Source organism: Geotrypetes seraphini, chromosome 8 (genome assembly GCF_902459505.1).
Source record: "Geotrypetes seraphini chromosome 8, aGeoSer1.1, whole genome shotgun sequence".
In the NCBI taxonomy this organism is placed as follows: Eukaryota; Metazoa; Chordata; class Amphibia; order Gymnophiona; family Dermophiidae; genus Geotrypetes; species Geotrypetes seraphini.
Window position 1 is genome coordinate 69,140,273 of NC_047091.1, and position 18,440 is coordinate 69,158,712.

The 18,440-nt window shown below is 43.8% G+C and overlaps 1 protein-coding gene across 8 annotated transcripts in view; it reads right to left on the reverse strand.

The window, feature by feature from the left end:
• Positions 1-18,440, reverse strand: part of SNX15 (sorting nexin 15) — a 69,880-nt gene that overhangs the window by 18,149 nt on the left and 33,291 nt on the right. For 7 of the 8 annotated variants that reach the window (XM_033955492.1, XM_033955490.1, XM_033955491.1 and 4 more), the window contains 3 exons: positions 10,461-10,659; positions 8,922-9,056; positions 2,419-2,517 (listed from right to left, as the gene is read on the reverse strand). In XM_033955492.1, the coding sequence (XP_033811383.1) occupies positions 2,419-2,517; positions 8,922-9,056; positions 10,461-10,659 (433 nt within the window). The remainder of the gene's footprint in view (positions 1-2,418; positions 2,518-8,921; positions 9,057-10,460; positions 10,660-18,440) is intronic. The other variant, XM_033955493.1, reaches the window with a different exon arrangement.

Sequence of the window (18,440 nt, forward strand, 5' to 3'; positions counted from 1 at the left end):
GTCCCATACCAGGAAGAAAATCCCCATTACCAGCAATCGGGAGACAAGGAGTCACATCGGGTCTGAGAGCTAATTGAGTACAAAGATATTTCCATGCTTTTCGAATGGGGAAAAGCAAAAAATCCCCATAGTGAAGTTCTCTAGGAGGCAGACAGCGTACATGAATCAGATAGCTAAAATGATATGGAGCAAAAGCTAAACATTCTGGCTGGGTAGCAGAAAAGCAATTAGTCTCACAAAACCAATCATGCACATGACGAAGTTGACAGGCTACATTAAGGCGACCAATGTGCAATAACCCTAAGCCTCCCTGTGTAAGAGGAAGAGATAATGCATGAAAAGAAATGCGGGATCGTTTACCACCCCATAGAAATAAAAGCAAGGAACGTCGGTGTGCCCGAAAATGGGTGTGCTGAAGAAAAAGAGGCAACGTTTGAAAAAGATAGAGCCATCGAGGAATGATCATCATGTTATATAGGGCTATCCTACCCATCAATGTCAATGGATAATGACGCCAAGCCTTCAAATATTGATCAGTCCTCGACAGCAATGGGAGAATATTAATAGTGTATAGTGTGGACAGATCCCTAGGTATCAGGACACCGAGGTATCGAATAGAAGAGGAGGCCCATACCAAAGGAAAAACTCCCGGCCATGAGTCTCGGACAGTAAGTTGCAGGGGGAGCACCAGGGATTTTTGAGTATTTAGGGTGAGGCCAGAAAAAAGATGGAACTCGTCCAAAATCTCTAACGCACGCGGTAATGACCTATAAGGTTGAGCTAAAGTAAGCAACAAATCGTCAGCAAAAGCTAACACACGGAGTTGAGATGAACCTTCCGGTAACCCTACTAATACATCATCTTGTTGAATAGTGCGAAGCAAGGGCTCTAAATAGAGGAGAAAAAGTAAGGGGGATAATGGGCAGCCCTGACGCGTCCCTCGTCCTACCGAAAAAGGACGAGTGAGGCAGCCATTTACTAGTATGGAAGCGGTCGGGGCACAATACAACGCTTGCAAAGAAGACCAAAACCAGCCCTCTATCCCCACATAATCCAGGACCTGAAAAAGGTAATGCCAATTAACCTGGTCAAACGCTTTGGCGGCATCCAAACTCGCCAAAATGCCCAAAGTAGATGTAGCTTGAGCTTTGGACGCCGCCAACAATACCCTCCGAACATTCACTACCGAATGCCTTCCCTGAACAAACCCGACCTGCGCCGTAGCAATAACTGTAGGTAACAATGGAGTTAGACGGTTGGCCAGCAAACGGGCTAATATTTTTAAATCTACATTGATAAGAGAAATGGGACGATAAGACTCTACCTCATCTCTAGATTTACCCGGTTTGGGGATCAGAGTGATAGTGGCTTGGTTGGCATGGATGGGAAAAGAACCCTTCTCCAATGCCACCATATAGTAGCCCAGAAGAGGTTCACATACCTGTAAAGATAACATTTTATAGAACTCAGTGGTAAACCCATCAGGGCCCGGAGCCGTGCAAGATCGCAAGTTTTTAATCGCCTTCAGGATCTCCGTGCCCTGAATAGGTCGATTTAAAGCTGACTTCTGCAAGGCAGTGAATTTAGGCATACCAGCATCCTCTAAGTAATCGATGATGTCGGGACCAGTATAGGGGCCAGGAGAAGCATAAAAGTTAGAAAAATGGTGGAAAAACGCATCGGCAATATCCGCCGGCTTAGTATGATAGGAAGCGTTAGGCGCCCGTATGCGAGAGATATAACGATCGTCTTGCCAATGTTTGGTCAAGTGAGCTAACAATTTACCCGTTCTATTTCCAAAACGATAGAGCCTATATTTTCTATAAAAAAGGGAGCGTTTAATCCGATCATGCAGCAATGCATTAAGTTCCACCTGAGTGGAATGCAGCTCTTCCCGAAGGGCCCGAGTGGGGTGTTGTAAAAACTTATGTTTTATACGGGAATACTGTTTCTCCAAACGTAGAATACCTTGCGATATCCGTTTACGGCGGGCTGATACGTAAGATATAATTGCCCCTCGAAGAACCACTTTTGCCGTGTCCCAAAAAAGATCAGGGGTAGATTGGTGTTGACCATTAGTGAGAAGAAAATCTTCCCAACAAGTCTGCAGGTACTTCAAAAAGTCAGGGTCAGTGTGTAAGTAGGAAGGAAACCGCCATCGGGAAGACCCCATAGGGGGAGAACCCCAGATCACATCAATCCACAGAGGACAGTGGTCCGAAATTTCCAAAGGCCCTATAGTAGCCTCTGTAATACTGGCAAATAATGATTCAGGAATCAAGAGGTAATCTATCCGAGAAAAAGACCCGTGTGCCCGAGACTGATGTGTGTAATCTCTCTCAAAAGGGTGCAGGAGTCGCCAGGGGTCAATCAGGCCCAGAGATCTGCACAACAAAGGAATGCCCTTAGTCAATGTACCTGATGGGGAAGCCGCCGGAGCAGAACGATCAAGCGAAGCGTCCATTACTTGATTCATGTCTCCCGCCACTATCAAGAGATAAGAAGTATCCAATAGACCTAAAGTAGTCAAAGAATCAAAGTAAGTCTGAGAATAGGAATTAGGCCCATATGTTATCAAGAGTCTAAAGTCTGAACCTTGTAGTGAAACGTGCAGGAGTAAGTTACGACCCTGCGGATCCTGGTGACATATAGTAACAGCACACTTCAACCCCTTACAAACCAGCAAACAGACCCCAGCCCGCTTCCCCCCAGAGGACGCATAAAACACGGAGCCCACCCAACCCCTCTGCAGCTTCTTGTGTTCCTCATCGGTCAATTTAGTTTCTTGAAGGCAGGCCAAATCAGCTTTATGGTGTTTTAACTGTCTCAATAACTTGGAACGCTTCACCGGCGATGTAATACCAGAAACATTCCAAGAAAGAATGCGAAGTGTGCTGTCACCCAGGATGGTCAAACAAACAGTGCAAACAACACAGTATTAGTAAAGTCCACACCCGGGTGCCCAGCCCCACCCAAGTGCATGTCATATAATACCCAACTTGTACAGCAGGTGAGAAAAACCAAAAATACAGTGGAAACCACATTAATCCCAGTAACCAAAATAATGAAGCAAAGGACTGTTCCCTACCCACCCCCCAACCCCCATCCCAGGTCCCAGAAAACTCAAAAAACATATCCCCGAAGGAATATGAAGGAGGTCCGTGAAGACACCTCACGGGACCCCAATCCTCCGAACAATATAATCATGAAATATATTGAACTCGAACTCCAACAGCAATATAGATTAGCAATACAGGAGAAATATAAACAGCAATCAAACTGAGCACCGGACCCTAGCTAAGGGTAGCACTGTCAAGGAGGGTCCTTAGAAGAACCAAGGTGTACGTTGATGAAATCTTGTGCCTCTGTGGCCACCGCAAAAGAGTGCCATGTGCCATTATGTTGAATCTTCAGTAAGGCTGGGTATACAAATAAGAACCGATGATGAAGTTCCATCAGCCTAGAACAAAGGGGGTAGAAAGCTTTGCGTCGAGTAGTGAGTGCCATGGAATAATCTTGACTGAGACGGATTACAGAGTCCCTCAATTTCAGGGGCTCTTTCAAAAGCCTGTAGTGACGAAGAATGTCCTGCTTGTGTCTGTAATTTAAGAATTTGGCAATCACCACACGGGGTCTAGCGTCGCGGCCAGACCTCACACCCAGGCGATGAGCCCTTTCCAAACAGAGCGAGCCTGAGGTCAAAGTATCAGGAAATTCCAGCTCGAGCCAGTCCTCCAGTTCCTTAAGCAAACGAGCATCTGGAATAGTCTCAGGGACGCCCAAGAAACGCAAATTGCTGCGGCGAGACCGATTTTCAAGATCATCAAGCTTGTCCGCCTGCTGTTGCACTGTTTCTTGCAAGGCCGCAATGTCCATTTCATGTGAGTTAACAGTGTCTTCAGCATTGGAGACCCGTTGTTCTAATTCAGTAGTTCTAGTTGCAGTCTCAGTCAATAAATGTTCAAGTTTGGAAATATGAGAGGTGAGAGTGTCAATATGTGGTCCCAGCACCTGAGCAATAGCGTCCTTTAAGTCAGCCAATGCAGTGTCTGTGAATTCAGACACAGCCGTACCTATGGCAGCCGCCATTTTCGGGTCCCGAGGCTTCGAGGAGGGGCGGTCTGAAGCAGCGGGTTTTTTTCGAGCTGACTCTTGGGAACGAGTCACGTATTTCTCCATACGTGCCCGCGCTGTTCCGCCGCCGAAAAATGTTGTTTTTGTGCCGGTTCGGCTAGTTACAGCCGCGTGTGGAGGAATGGGGTCCCGGAACCGAGAGAGAGTGTGTCTCTATCGGCGCATAGCGTCACGTGACCTATTAGGATTTTATATACCGCCTATCAAGGTTATCTAAGCGGTTTTTACAATCAGGTACTCAAGCATTTTCCCTCTCTGTCCTGCACCAAGACCTTCCTTTAGCTGACGAAACCAGAAGTTACATCAAGGAGAGACTCGTCGGCTGAAGGAAAGCCTGGAGCAGGCCTCTGAAGATTTTTCAGCATGGTGGCAGTTTTACCTGAAGGAGCCAGCCGAGCCAATGATGATAAATCTTGAGAAGCCTGTTCTGAAGCCTTCCTTCTGCCAAGTCCCTCCTTGATGTAATTTCCAGTTTTGCAAAACTGGAAGACACATCAAGGAGGGGCTCTTCGGCTAAAGGAAGGGATCAGAGCAGGCTTCTCAAGATTTTTCGGAATGGCTTGGTTGGCTTGGAAGGGTAGTAGGCGCGAGGTGAGATGGGAAGGAGATGATGACCCGTGGTGGGGGATATTGCCTAATGCTATCAATGGGGGAGGGTGGGTGCTGCTGTCTTCAGAGCTGGAGCTGAAGGATGGTGCTGGATTTGGGCTGGGGAAAAGAGGTGTTGGATCAATGGGGGGAGAGGGGTTGGGGCTGGAGGGAAGGGATAGAAGTACTGATGTGGAGGAGGGACTGGAGTTGAAGGGAAAATAGAGGTGCTAGACCTAAATCTGGGAGTTGGAAGGAAGGGAGAGGTACTAGATTCATGGCTCAGAGCTGGAGCTAGAGGGAACGGAGAGAGGTGCTAGATCTTTGGGGAGTGTTGAGAGAAGGGAGAGAAGTACTGGACCTGCATGGAGGAGAAGAGGGAAGAGAAATAAATGCTGAACCAAGGGGATGAATGGAGTGAAATATTTTACATGGTGGAGGGAGAGAAAAAAGAGAGGGTGAGAGACACTTTGGTGTAAAGGAGTAAAAGGGGAGATATGGGCATGGATGGGAGCATAGGAACAGGGACATAAAGGGGAACGCTTTATGGGGGTGGTAAATGGATACAGTCAGTAGGGCAATGCCAGACACAGGAGGGTATATGAACACAGAAGATGGCTAGACATGAGGGAGAAGAGGAACGAATTAGAGAGATGTTGGACTTGGGAGGGGGCATAGGAACACAGAGGATTGATGCTGGACAAAGATGACATAGGGACACAGAATAATGTTGATGATGAAGGCAAGGAGATGGGCACAGGGGAAATATTAGGGAAGTATAGGAGACAGAGAAGGGAGATGCTTGCTGAACATGGGGAAAAAACATACACAGAGATGGAAGATGAATGGTGAGCATGGAGAAAGAAGACATGTCAAATGCTCAGGAGACCCTGGCAAATGAGTTAAGAGTAGACAGATGGAAACAGAAACCAGAGCCTGAACCCAATGTGATGTGAAGAATAAAATGACCAGACAACAAAAAGGTAGAAAAACATTTTCTATTTTGTGATTAGAATATATCGGATTTGAAATATGTATCCTGCTAATGCTGGTATTAGCCATATCTGGGATTGCAAAGGTCAGGATGTGCATCTTTAGCTTCCAGATGGCTTAGGGCTCTCTATGAACAGGGTGTAGTTGCCCTAGTTGCACTCCCCTAACACAATTCCTGCCACGTGTGATTGATTTTTCTATGTAGCATTCTTTAGTACCAATTTAACTTCAGTTTTTTCAATAGTGGAGGGGATATTTGTGAGGGGGCGGAGAGGGGAGACGGGTTTTGTTGATCCTTGCTCTGTATTATTTGTGATTTATAAAATTACAATTGTACAGAATATTGTTTCTTTTTATACTTTAATAAAATAACTTCAGTATAAAATCATAACTATTCAAGGTTAGTGCGGATGGGATCAGATGGTTTGTGGGGATGGGGCATGGACAAGGACCGAGCTTGCGGGGACAGGGACAATTTTTTCCCCCGCATCATTCTCTACTTCCCATTTATTAAAAATTTTGGAAGAACTGGGGAAAATTAGAGAACCTATTTGGTTGGCAAAGGTGGATGTGGTCTCACTTTATACCAAGATTCCACAAGATGGAGCCCTGAAGATTATCACCCACACTTTAGAAAGAAGAGAATCCCCAGGAAGATTTCCTACGGAATTTTTACAATCATTAGCTAATCTAGTTATAAGAGAAAATTATTTCTGGTTCTCAGGAACTTTTTATAAACAACTCTAGGGGGAGGCTATAGGAGCTACACTGGCTCTATCGATGACAACATTGTATGTGGAACATTTTGAAACCACTTTTGTGTATCCATCACAATACTTTGCCTAGATAGTACTATAGAAAAGGTACTTGGATGATATACTAATCATTTGGAGAGGATCAAAACAACAACTTATTGAATTTGGGAGGTGGTTGAATACAGACAATCAACATCTTCAGTTTACTATCCCCCTCTTCTACAAAGCTGCACGGTAATGGCCCCGAAGCCCATAGAGATTTAAAGGGCTTTGGGGCTGTTGCTGTGCGGCTTTGTAGAAGAGGGGATATGTCTTATGATTTTCACAAAATAGAATTTTTGGATGTAGCAATAATTAAACAAGGGTCCAGGTTGATTACACACTGTACTGAAAATCTGATGAAAGAAACACTGTTAAAATATAATAGTTTTTATCTGTACAAGCTTAAGTTTAATTTACCAATAAGCCAATTTTTGATACTGAGACATATATTTACTACCATGCAATCATTTAAGGAAGAATCTAAGATGTTACAGGACAGGTTCTTACAGAGGAGTTACCCAAAAACATCAATTAGGAGAGCATACTTGAGGGCCAAGTTTGCCCAAAGGGATTTATTGATTCAAGATAAAACACGGAGGGAAGAAGCAGATAGCATGTTTCAATATCTTTGATAGAATGGTTTGTGTCCTCCCTTTCTCCAATATATCTCCAAACATTGGAACGTTTTGCGTCTAATATCAGATACTTTTGAAGAACCCTCAATAATAACATTTACAAGGGGTAAAAATATAGGAGAAATGCTCAAACACAGATATAATTACATGGAAGAGTGACACTAAGCCATGCATACCCATTGTGGGAATTGTCAATGGTATGAGTATACCATGGAGGGTTCTGATAGGGTGGTACCACAGAAAGATAAAGATTACATCATATACAGATACTACATGTAAAAGCAAGAATATGGTATATGTAATAAAATGTCCATGCGATTTAATATATTTTGGGTACAGTAGTAGACCATTATATATTTGTTTAAAGGAACATAAGTCAAGAATCACTACACATAACCAACATACGCCCTTGGTACAACATTGGCAAGAACAACATCAAGTAAGCGATATCAGGTGGCATGTCATTCATCAGGCTATTGAAGGGTGGGAGGGAGGAAATTATGAACGTATATTAAACCATAAACAACAGCGTTGGATCTACCAACTAAATACAGTGACTCCAAATGGTTTGAATCTGGAAATTGAATGGTCAACTCTTTTCTAAAGAAGTATTTCTGTTTATTTTCTACATTCATTTTTTATATTTATTTTTTGCGCTTATTTTTTTGTACATATACAAGGGAGTATTCCTTTAAAGAGGTCTGGAGTATCAGTGTGTGTTGTTGTCAATAAAGCTCTATACTACTGGGGAATTAATGGAGCAACACATTTAGGTAGCAAGAAGAAATGTTTAGTGAAGCTTGATCAAGTGTGGTTTATCTTAGATGTTATTAGGATATTGACTATCGATTTTTGTTACAGGGGACATCCTTGATATAGGCAAAACATGTTGGAAGAATTAGTCCCCGGCTGACAATCAGACAGCACTCAGATAAGTGCCACATAACTTTGCAAAGTGATAAAAAGTTTGAAATAATCAAATATAGTTGACAAAAAGATTGAAATTATTGTATGCATATGAAGTTTTATATGAAGCTCTATACTAAACTAAAAAAGCTGATCAGTGACGAGTGCAGCACATCAATTTCAACAAGAGTTGATGTAGAATGCAGTGTGAGAATTCTGTTGGTACACTAATAAACCACCCGGGAAGTACATTTTGAAGTTACAGCATAAAAGTTTAATATACATCTTCAAATTTGAATTAGAGGTTACATCATTATATATCGGCAGTAGGTGTGTTTATGGACAGTAATCAAAGAATAAAGCTATTATATTCAGCATAAGATTTTATGGGCAGGGACCCTATCATGTGTTGCATGTTTCCAAATTTTGTTAACATTGACTGCAGTAGTGCAGCTAGGAGTGAATGGATCCCAGGCAGAGAAAGATGGACACCTTTCTTCACTCCCACTTCTCCTCTGGGTGTCAGCATTGCAGCAATTATCAGAATGTAAGAACTGAGACAATAGGTGGTCCTCATTGCAAGCAAAGATAGGAATGTTTTTGAGTCTTAACTGCTCAGTTAGGTATGCAGGCACCAGCACTAAATATGGTTGGCACCCATTTATGTACCAGCTCTACCCAGTCTCCTCCCCCAGACCCTTTTGGAACTAACAGGATAATGCTGTGGCAGTCAGAGGAGATAATCAGCAGCACTTTGCCAGGCTCACTCTCTTCTATGCTCCTAATCCATTGTATTGACATTTAAGGGCATCGGTGTCATATGAAACAAAGCCTGTATATTAATTTTGGAGCACCCAAGAAATCTCACCTTGGGTAAAACAGGGATCGAAGAGAGCCAGCTCTTGGTGTGAGAGTGGGCCAGATTGAGCATCTTCTGCCTGTTCTGAACAGTCAAAAAGCATATCCAGATTCTCCTCCTCCTCCAGGACCATTGAGACATTCTCTGAGGAAAGAGAGAGAGCAAAGGAAAAGATTTGGAATGGTATTGTCTGGGCCTTTCCTTACCTGCCGCTGGGGCAGATCACAGAAGTCCTGGCACTACCCAGAAAACACTGGGGGTGACAAAGCAATAACACAAACAGCATGCAAATTATATTCATGCTGTTTTTGTTATTGGTAGTAAAACAGGGAGGACTGTGGTGGGCACAGCTCTTGTGGACAGGCTCAGTAGAATTGCAAGGCTGTGATCGCTGGATCTCCGAACAAGAGGCAAGAAGCAGCTAGAGAAAAAAAAAACAACTTCCCAGCTGCAGCCAAAGCCTCTTTTTGCTATGGCAGAAATTTGGCAGTCTTTTTTGTTTGGGAGGATGCAGCTGTTGTGTTTGTTTGTTTTGTGTGCGTGTGTTCTGTACCTATGGCCACTCTTGCAGAATTTTAAATTCAAGAAACTGCTCCTGCCTGAAATCACCCTCCTGACTTGCTGGAAAATTTTGCATGCTGAAAGGTTGGCATTCCATGCTCTGCATTACATGGAGTGCTCATTTTAATGAGCTCCTTGTAATGCACTTGCATAAGGTTCTCGGTAGCTGATACCACCATTGGTAAAAGCCACCAAGAATCTTTTCATGCATTGGAGGCTGAAACAACTTGCAAGCTAGACTGGCTACAACCAGTCTTACTTTTACGGAAATATTTTGAGCATTAGAGCCTCTGCTCTTTGATACCTACCCCACTGCTCATACAGATAAGAGTAGAGGTAGATTATAGGGATGGGATTAGAGGTAAGTTATAAAATTAATCAGGGATCACTGTTCAGGCACTAGGCCTGATGGGCCGCCGCGGGAGCGGACCGCTGAGCAAGATGGACCTCTGGTCTGACTCAGCAGGGGCAACTTCTTATGTTCTTATGTTCAATGATCCTCTCCCTGTGAAGCCTCTTCCTGATCCCTTTCCACCTGACTCTCATCAGGAATCCTCATCCTATTTAGTAAATTTAAAACAAACTGGAGAAAATATTTCTTCACTCAGTGTGTAATTAAACTCTGGAATTCATTGCCAGAGAATGTGGTGAAAGCAGTTAGTTTAGCAGGGTTTTTAAAAGATTTGGATAATTTCCTAAAAGAAAAGTCCATAAGTCATTATTAATAAGGACTTGGGAAAATCCATTGCTTATTTCTAAGATAAGCAGTAGGTGCTTGTGACCTGGACTGGCCACTGTTGGAATCCTGATACTGGGTTTGATGAACCTTTCGGACTATTCCAGTATGGCAACTCTTATGTTCTTAATCGCTCTGCTTATTCTTTCTCATTTGACACTTATCAGGAATTTTGCCTCTGCAAGATCTCTCTTCAGTCTCTCTTCCTTTTAGCTCTCATTGGGAAATAGCAATTGTTTTTGGATACAAACCCCATTTTTCCATCTTGTCTCCTGGTTCAGGAAGCACATTGGATACCTCTCCTGTATTGCTGTCTTCTAAAATCTCACTGTTCTGCCATGGCTTAACACCCTTCTCTGGGCTGGAAGGCTCTGGAAGCATAGGTGGGGGTAATGGTGATTGTGAACCTCCGGCCTCCACCCCATCAACATCTCTCCTTACTTCCCCACCCTGTTGGGGGAAAAGGAGAAATTAGGTTCTTACCTGCTAATTTACTTTCTTTAGCACTCTCCAGACCGGTAGAGGTTAAATCTTACAAGTGTTTTTTTTCTCCCGATTTAATCTTTTCTTTGTGCAGAGCCTATTTTCAGGCAGTTGGGGGTCCCACATGCACTGGGGGGGTTGGGGGGGCCCTCCGCACCCCCTGTGGCTTTGCCTCAAAACAAGGATAGTCAGAGTGACTTTAGCAGCCAGTACAATTAAAATCCCTCCAGCTATTTGGAAGCATTAAGGGCAAGGCTGCTGCAAGGGTATCAGGTACCTTAAAAGAGCTTCAGCCTTGCACCCAACCCTACACCACCCACTTGAAAGTTTGATAATTAAATTCAACAACTGTGATCATTCCAATATCATTCTTCTCAGAATAATCCTGTAAAATGGCACAACTGGACAGTAGAGGGTCACAATTTAAACTCTACAATCAGTATCTTGATTAAACACCAGCTGTGGGATTTAATTATATTCCTGGATATTCAGCATTAACCAATTTTGGGATATTCCACAGACCACAATCATTATCTGGATAATAGTGATTTCCAGTGCAACCAACTACCTAGACAACTATTATTATGTCCTAAATTGGATAGTTATTCAGAGCTAAATATCACCACTAACAGATATTTTCTTGCTCTGCTCCAGACTACTGGGTTGATCTGTAATTATTTGGATAATGCCACTGAAAATTGCTTATTGGCTGTTGGAGTGAAACTTATCCAGGTAACAGGTGCTTTGGAATATTAGCATTGGAACAGTGGAGATAACCACAGAACCAGTGAGAATGACAGGTATATCGATGAAATGCTTCATGAGGCATCAAAAATTTCCAGCAGAGGAAGGACAGTTGGATTCAAGATTACCAGACCCTGCAGGATTGAAACTGTGACTTCACCTGCCCTTGAACTGAAGAACTAATATACAGCCCTGGAAATGGTAGAGATGAGAGCACCCCTGGGAGAGGAAGAAACAGCTCGAAATCCCCAAAGTTGCTGGATCCTTGACCACTAGGAGGCGTAAGGTAATGGTGGATGGTGATTCCCTGCTGAGGGGTACAGAGGCGTCTATCTGCAGACCAGACGTGATGTCCCAGGAAGTGTGCTATCTGCCTGGTGCCAAAATTCAAGATGTTATGCAGAGTGTCCTGAGACTCATCAAGCCTAATGACTATTATCTAATGCTGCTCATTCATGTTGGTGCTAACGATATTGTTAGGTGCTCCATTGAATATATCAAAAGTGACTTCATGGCTCTGGGAGAAAAGGTGAAGCAGTTATGTGCGCAGGTGGTATTCTAGTCAAGCCTCCTGTCAAGATTAAAGGCCAAGGCAATGAAACTCTCATCCTGGAGATGAATGTGTAGTTGCACGGATGGTGTCAGAGAGCATTTCAGCTTCCTGCACCATAGGATGATTTTTCAAGGACTGCTAAGCAGGGATTGTGTGAATCTATCAAAGAAGGGAAAAAAGTGTCTTCAGCAGCCCTGGCTAACCTATTGAAGAGGGCTTTTAAATTAGAATCATTGGGGCTGGGTGACCAAGCCACCAGGTAAGTATAAGCCCTCAAGTAAGTGAATCACTAAATATCTCTACACAAATGGGAAAAAGGGGCAATGTCTGTAAAGTAGTACAGTGTATACCAGTGATGGCTAACCTTTTTGAGCCCGAGTGCCCAAACTGCCGCACAAAACCAAAGAATTTCCTCAAAGTGCCAGCACGTCAATTAAACCTTAATAACAAGATTTTAGTATCTAAAAACTCTTTATAAAGTTGCCTGAACTATGTAACATCATTTTTAAAGGTTGGAATCTTTGTATTGTCAGAGAATCAATTTGATTCACAATCCTTTGGTTTTCATTTCAATTTATTGGCAATTTATAATGTTTTAATGATTTCATTCAATTTAATGAATTTAGGAAGAATTTGATTCAGTTACACAATATATTTTAAATGTATTATTCACATAACATGTCAAATGTATCCTGAGTAAAAAAAAAGATAAACTTCTTAAAACTGTTAACTGTGTCAAGACTCGGTGTGTATTCCCAAAGAGTCTATACATGTTTTTTTGTAAAATTTACAATCAAATTAGAAAATAGTTAAATCATTACATTTCTAATAATATGATGTAAAGAAAACAAAAGAGCTTTCAATTAAACCAACCGTTTTATTGGAAACTAGTCTTTAAGCCCGTTACATTAACGGGTGCTAGAAAGCAGCCCCCTTTCCCTCTCCCCCTCCAGTTCCTCCCTGTCTCTCCGTAGCCCCCCTTCTGTCTTCCCCCCCTAAGCAAAATGATCTGCCTCTCAGCACACCCCTCCCCCCCCCCCCGAAGCAGCTCCCTTTCCCTCTACCCTGCCAATTCCTCCCTGACAGTGTCTCCGTGGTCCCCCTTCTGTCTCCCCTCCCAAGCAAAGCTGTCTGCCTCCCAGCACACCCCTCCCCCCCAAAGCAGACCCCTTTCCCTCTACCCCTCCAATTCCTCCCTGACTGTGTCTCCGTGGCCCCTCATTCTGTCTCCCCCCCCAAGCAAAGCTGTCTGCCTTCAAGCACAGCCCTTCCCCAAAGCAGGCCCCTTTCCCTCTCCAGCTCCAGTTCCTCCCTGTCTCTCCGTGGCCCCCCTTCTGTCTCCCCCCCAAGCAAAGCTGTGTGCCTCCAAGCACACCCTTACCCCAAAGCAGGCCCCTTTCCCTCTTCCTTCTTCCCAGTTCCTCCCTGTCTCTTCGTGGCCCACGCGATTTTCTCTTCTCGCGGTCTGGCCAGCTCCCCTAGTCCCTTGCCACCGCCGCCACCCCCCTTCCTTTCCCGCGGTCGACAAACCTCTTGCCTCCAGCAGCCGCTGCAGCACTGTAAACACGTTGCTTCGCGGCCTCTACTGCCCCGATTTGCTCTTCCATGTCCCTGATGATGTCATCAGAGAAACGGAAGAGCAAATGAAGGCAGTAGAGGCCGCGAAGCAGCGTGTTTACAGTGCTGCGGCGGCTAATGGAGGCAAGAGTTTTGTCGACCGCGGGTAGGGAAGGGAAAGGGGGTGGCGGCGGCGGCAAAGGACTAAGGTAGCCGGCCAGACCGCGAGAAGGGTAGGCTGAGAGGAACCCGGGACCGTGGCAGAGGCTCGTTGCACAGTGTAAATACAGTTGCTCAGTGTGAGGCTTCCTTCGCTCTTCCGGGTCTGCATTCCGACTCCTTAACGCGCCAGCCTGAGCCGGCATAGGCGGTTGAGGGTGGAAGGTTGTGGTCGGAGTTGCTAGGCTGCAGCGGATGTGTGAGTTGCGAGTGTGGGGCCTGCAGCGGCGCGAGGTGGAGACGGAGAGCAGGCTGTGGTGACGTTGTAGGCGCGCATGCGCACTCGTATTTTCGGGACATCTCAGGGAACACGTTTTTTTTAGTGCGCATGCGCATCTACCATTTTATTATATTAGATTCCAGATTGGAATACAACAGGGCCATGTAAAGTCCCTTTTTTAAATAACATCTTTAAATAATATTTAAATAACTTAGAAAGTGTCTTAACTGCAAACTGAAAACACTGCTTCATGTAAACATATGCATTGGGCATGCTCTGAAAAAAATTAATGTGATTTTTGTTGTTGCATGCATGCTGATAACTTGTCAATCCTTGGCTCATAGTGCGTTAATTTCAGAGCAACACATGCAGCACTCATGTCATCCGTTAATCTGTTTCTAGCATCAGATTTTAGATGATTCAAAGCCGAAAACAGCTGCTCACAAGCATAGGATGACCCAAACAAAGTAAGAAGAGCAATCCCAAGTGCTTTCATGGACTTAAAATTGTCTGGCAGAGAATGCCACGCTTTTAGGATTTCATTTTCAGAACTGCTAGCAGTGATTTCATTTGTCACCCTTTCACACTCAATACGTTCAAGAGCCGCACGCAAGTCATTGAATTTACTTTTCCAGATAGAGCTTTCTTGAAATTCCAGTAGCTCCATTTCCAAATTTTGAATATCCAACCACTGTAAGCAGGAAAGATCAAGATCTTCAAATGTGGACTTTTCTGGGGAAGTTATAAATGAAAGGGTTGTCTCCATCTTACGGAACTGAGAAAATCTTTTACTAAAATTCTCCTTTGCTTCGGCTACAATGGTGGAATATGCTTTGTGGATTTTCTGGTGTTTTTTATGACTGTCCACAAATGTTGTAGAATTATCCAAATGTATTTTTAGGTTGGGAAAATATTTTAGCTGTCCACTCTCAAGGTCTTTTTCAAAAACATGCAATTTTCTCTCAAAAGCTTTGATGTCACTAAACATGCTTTCTGCTGTTTTTCCCATGCCTTGTAATTTTTTGTTTAGTACATTAAAGTGGTTAGTAAAATCTATAAAGAACATGAGGATGGTAAGCCAGGCCATGTTGGTGAGTTGAGGATAGTCTTCCCCCTTTTCGTTCATAAATAGCCTAACTTCTTCCAAGCAGGCCACAAATCTCTCTAACACTTGTCCTCTGCTCAGCCACCGGACATTATTGTACATCAGTAAAGTGTTATATTGTGCCTGAACCTCATCAAGAAGGGCTTGAAATTGTCAAAAATTAAGAGCACGCGCCATGATGAAGTTCACCATTTTTGTTACATCTTTGAGGACATCGTCAAGTTTTTTGCTGCTTTCTTTGGTGCAGAGAGCCTCTTGATGTATTATGCAGTGAAATTGAATCAGTGGATGTTTTGCTTCCTTAGCAAAGAAATGAATGAATCCTGATGTTGTCCCCAGCATGCTAGGTGCTCCATCGCTAGTAACTGAAACCACTTTTTCTGGACTTATGTCTAGTGATGAAAAAGCCTCCATCACAGCATTGTGGATATCTATCCCTTGTGTTCTTCCAGGCAAAGACAGCAGTTTTACCAGCTTTTCTCTCATGATGTCACCAGTAGCATAACGCAAAATGAGCGCTAGTCTTGCATGGTTAGTAATATCTGTACTTTCATCCAAGCACATGGAGTAGAAGGGTGCTTTTTGTAAGTCGCAAGTAAGCTGTTGACTAACATCAGCAGCCATTCGCAGAACCCTATCTTTTGCAGTATTTCTGCTTAGCGGCATCTCAGAGATGCGCTGCACAATTTTATCCTTGTTTTGGAAATCATGGAAGAGTGAATTACTCCCAGCCAAAATTGCCTTTTTGATAAAATCTCCATCAGAGAGGGGCTTACCATGTTTTTGCCATGCACAGTGAAATTTGAAAGCTGGCAACTGTAAGATGATTAGTTTTTGAAAGATAGTTGCTAAAACTAAGAGACTGGGAGTGATATTTCTTTAATTTTCCTACAAGGAACTCTTTTCTTTGAGCTAAACCAAGTTCAGCAACACTGTTATGGTTGGTCTCAAAGTGACGTTTGACACTTGATGTGCGAGACACAACACTTTCATTACACATAATACACAATGCTTTCCCCACTGCGTTCAATCACTCCATATGTCTCTGTCTAGGCCTCTTGGAATGGTCTTCAACTATCTGTTTTTGCTTTTTTTGCTGTACTCATTTTCTTTGTTCAAGACTTCAAGCCTACAAAAAGATAAAATTTGTATAATAAAAAAATCTAATGAAGTGCTGTATACAAATCCGTCCCCATAAAAAAATATGTGATTGGGGAATTTTACTAATTGTAGACATCTGTTTTGGTCAAAAAATATACTGTCCGGGTGAAAACCGGACTTGTGCAACCCTAACCTGGACACCTAGACAAATAGCCAGATAATTTAATAGGTTTTTAAAAAGGAGCCCAGGTAAGTTTATAATTAACATTAGTATTATTGGTCCAATTAAACTTAGGCAGCACAGGTAGGGCAAAGTAGAAGTTTACCTAATAATAAATGATGTAGAATGCAGATTGCGTCTCCTGTTCTCCTCAAGTCTCCCGCCAGGGTGGGAGGGCGTGACAGAAGAACACTCGGTGCTGTAGGCGAGTACCTGGGCGGGTTCAGAGGCGGAGGCGGGGAGTGAGACTTTGCTTCTCACAGCCCCGCTGAGGTTCAGGCAGCCGCGAGGAACACATTGCCAGGCAGGGCCGGACTGGGACAAAAAATAGGCCCGGGCATTTTAGGTTGAGCAGCCCCCACTTCCCCCTCACACACTGCCTGGCTCATAGGATACTAAGGGGAAGACAGGCAGGCTAAACATCCACTCACAGGACTGCAGCCAGCACAGGAGGATGGGCCGCGGCCCACCGGGACAATGCCCGGTCCTCCCAATGGCCAGTCCAGCCCTGTTGCCAGGTGAGCTGCAAAGCAGACACCGGCACACTCGCCTCCCGCCGCGCCACATATCTTAATTGCGGACCTTCCCGCGTGCCAGCTGCAAGGCCTTCGCGTGCCACAGCTGGCACGCGTGCCACAGCTGGCACGCGTGCCATAGGTTCGCCATCGCTGGTATATACTAATGCTTGAAGTATAGGAAACAAAAGTCTGGATCTAGAGGCAGTGATAGCAGACTCAGTTGGATTTAGTGGCGATCCGAGAGATGTGATTCACAGAGAACTATGACTGGGATATAGTTATACCAGCTATAATCTGTTCAAAAAAGAGAGAATAGGAAGAACAGGAGGAGGAGTGGCATTATATGTTAAAGCAACAAAATTGCAGGATCTACAAAGTAAGGAAGAGGCACCGTGGGTCAAACTGGAAAGAGGGAATGGGAAAATGTAATTTACATTAGTGTGACATACAGGCCTCTTTCACATATAAGAGTGAATAAGCATCGCAGTGCCATCAACAGATGAATAATGGAAGCACCTATGGTGCAACACTGTGTCTAACAGTCTCACCAGTTCAGTGATCTTAAATATTTCATCATTGACCACATATTGCAGAATATATGAGGAGGGAACAGGAAGCTTCTGCTCCTGAGGATGGAACAATTGTGGATTCACAAACTACACACAGTACAACCTGCAGGTTTAAACACATCCATTGATTGGATTCATTTTTACTGACTTTTGTTCTTGACACTATTCTATCTGTTTCAGTTTTACTGTTTCTAGTACATTAATAATAATAATAATAATAATTTTATTCTTATGACCTGGAAACGGGGACGAAATGTGAAGTTATAAAATTTGCGGATGACACTAAACTCTGTAGAAGGGTCAGAACTACGGAAGAGTGTGAGGACCTACAAAGGGACCTAAGCAAACTGGAGGAGTGGGCGAATAAATGGCAGATGAAATTCAATGTAGGGAAATGCAAGGTCATGCATATAGGGAGAAAGAACCCGATGTTCAGCTACCAAATGGGGGGATTAGTATTAGAGGGAAGTAACCTTGAAAGAGATTTGGGTGTACTGGTGGATACAACTATGAAGTCAACGGCGCAATGCGCAGCAGCCGCGAAGAAGGCAAACAGAATGTTGGGTATTATTAAAAATGGTATTACGACCAGAACAAAAGAAGCCATCCTGCCGTTGTATCGGGCAATGGTGCGCCCGCACCTGGAGTACTGTGTTCAGTATTGGTCACCGCACCTTAAGAAGGATATGGCAATACTTGAGAGGGTCCAGAGGAGAGCGACACGAATGATTAAGGGCATGGAAAACCTTTCATACACAGAAAGACTGGAGAAGCTGGAGCTCTTCTCCCTGGAAAAGCGGAGACTCAGAGGAGACATGATAGAGACCTACAAGATCATGAGGGGCATAGAGAGAGTGGAGAGAGACAGATTCTTCAAACTTTCAAAACATAAAAGAACAAGAGGGCATTCGGAAAAATTAGAAGGGGATAGATTCAGAACAA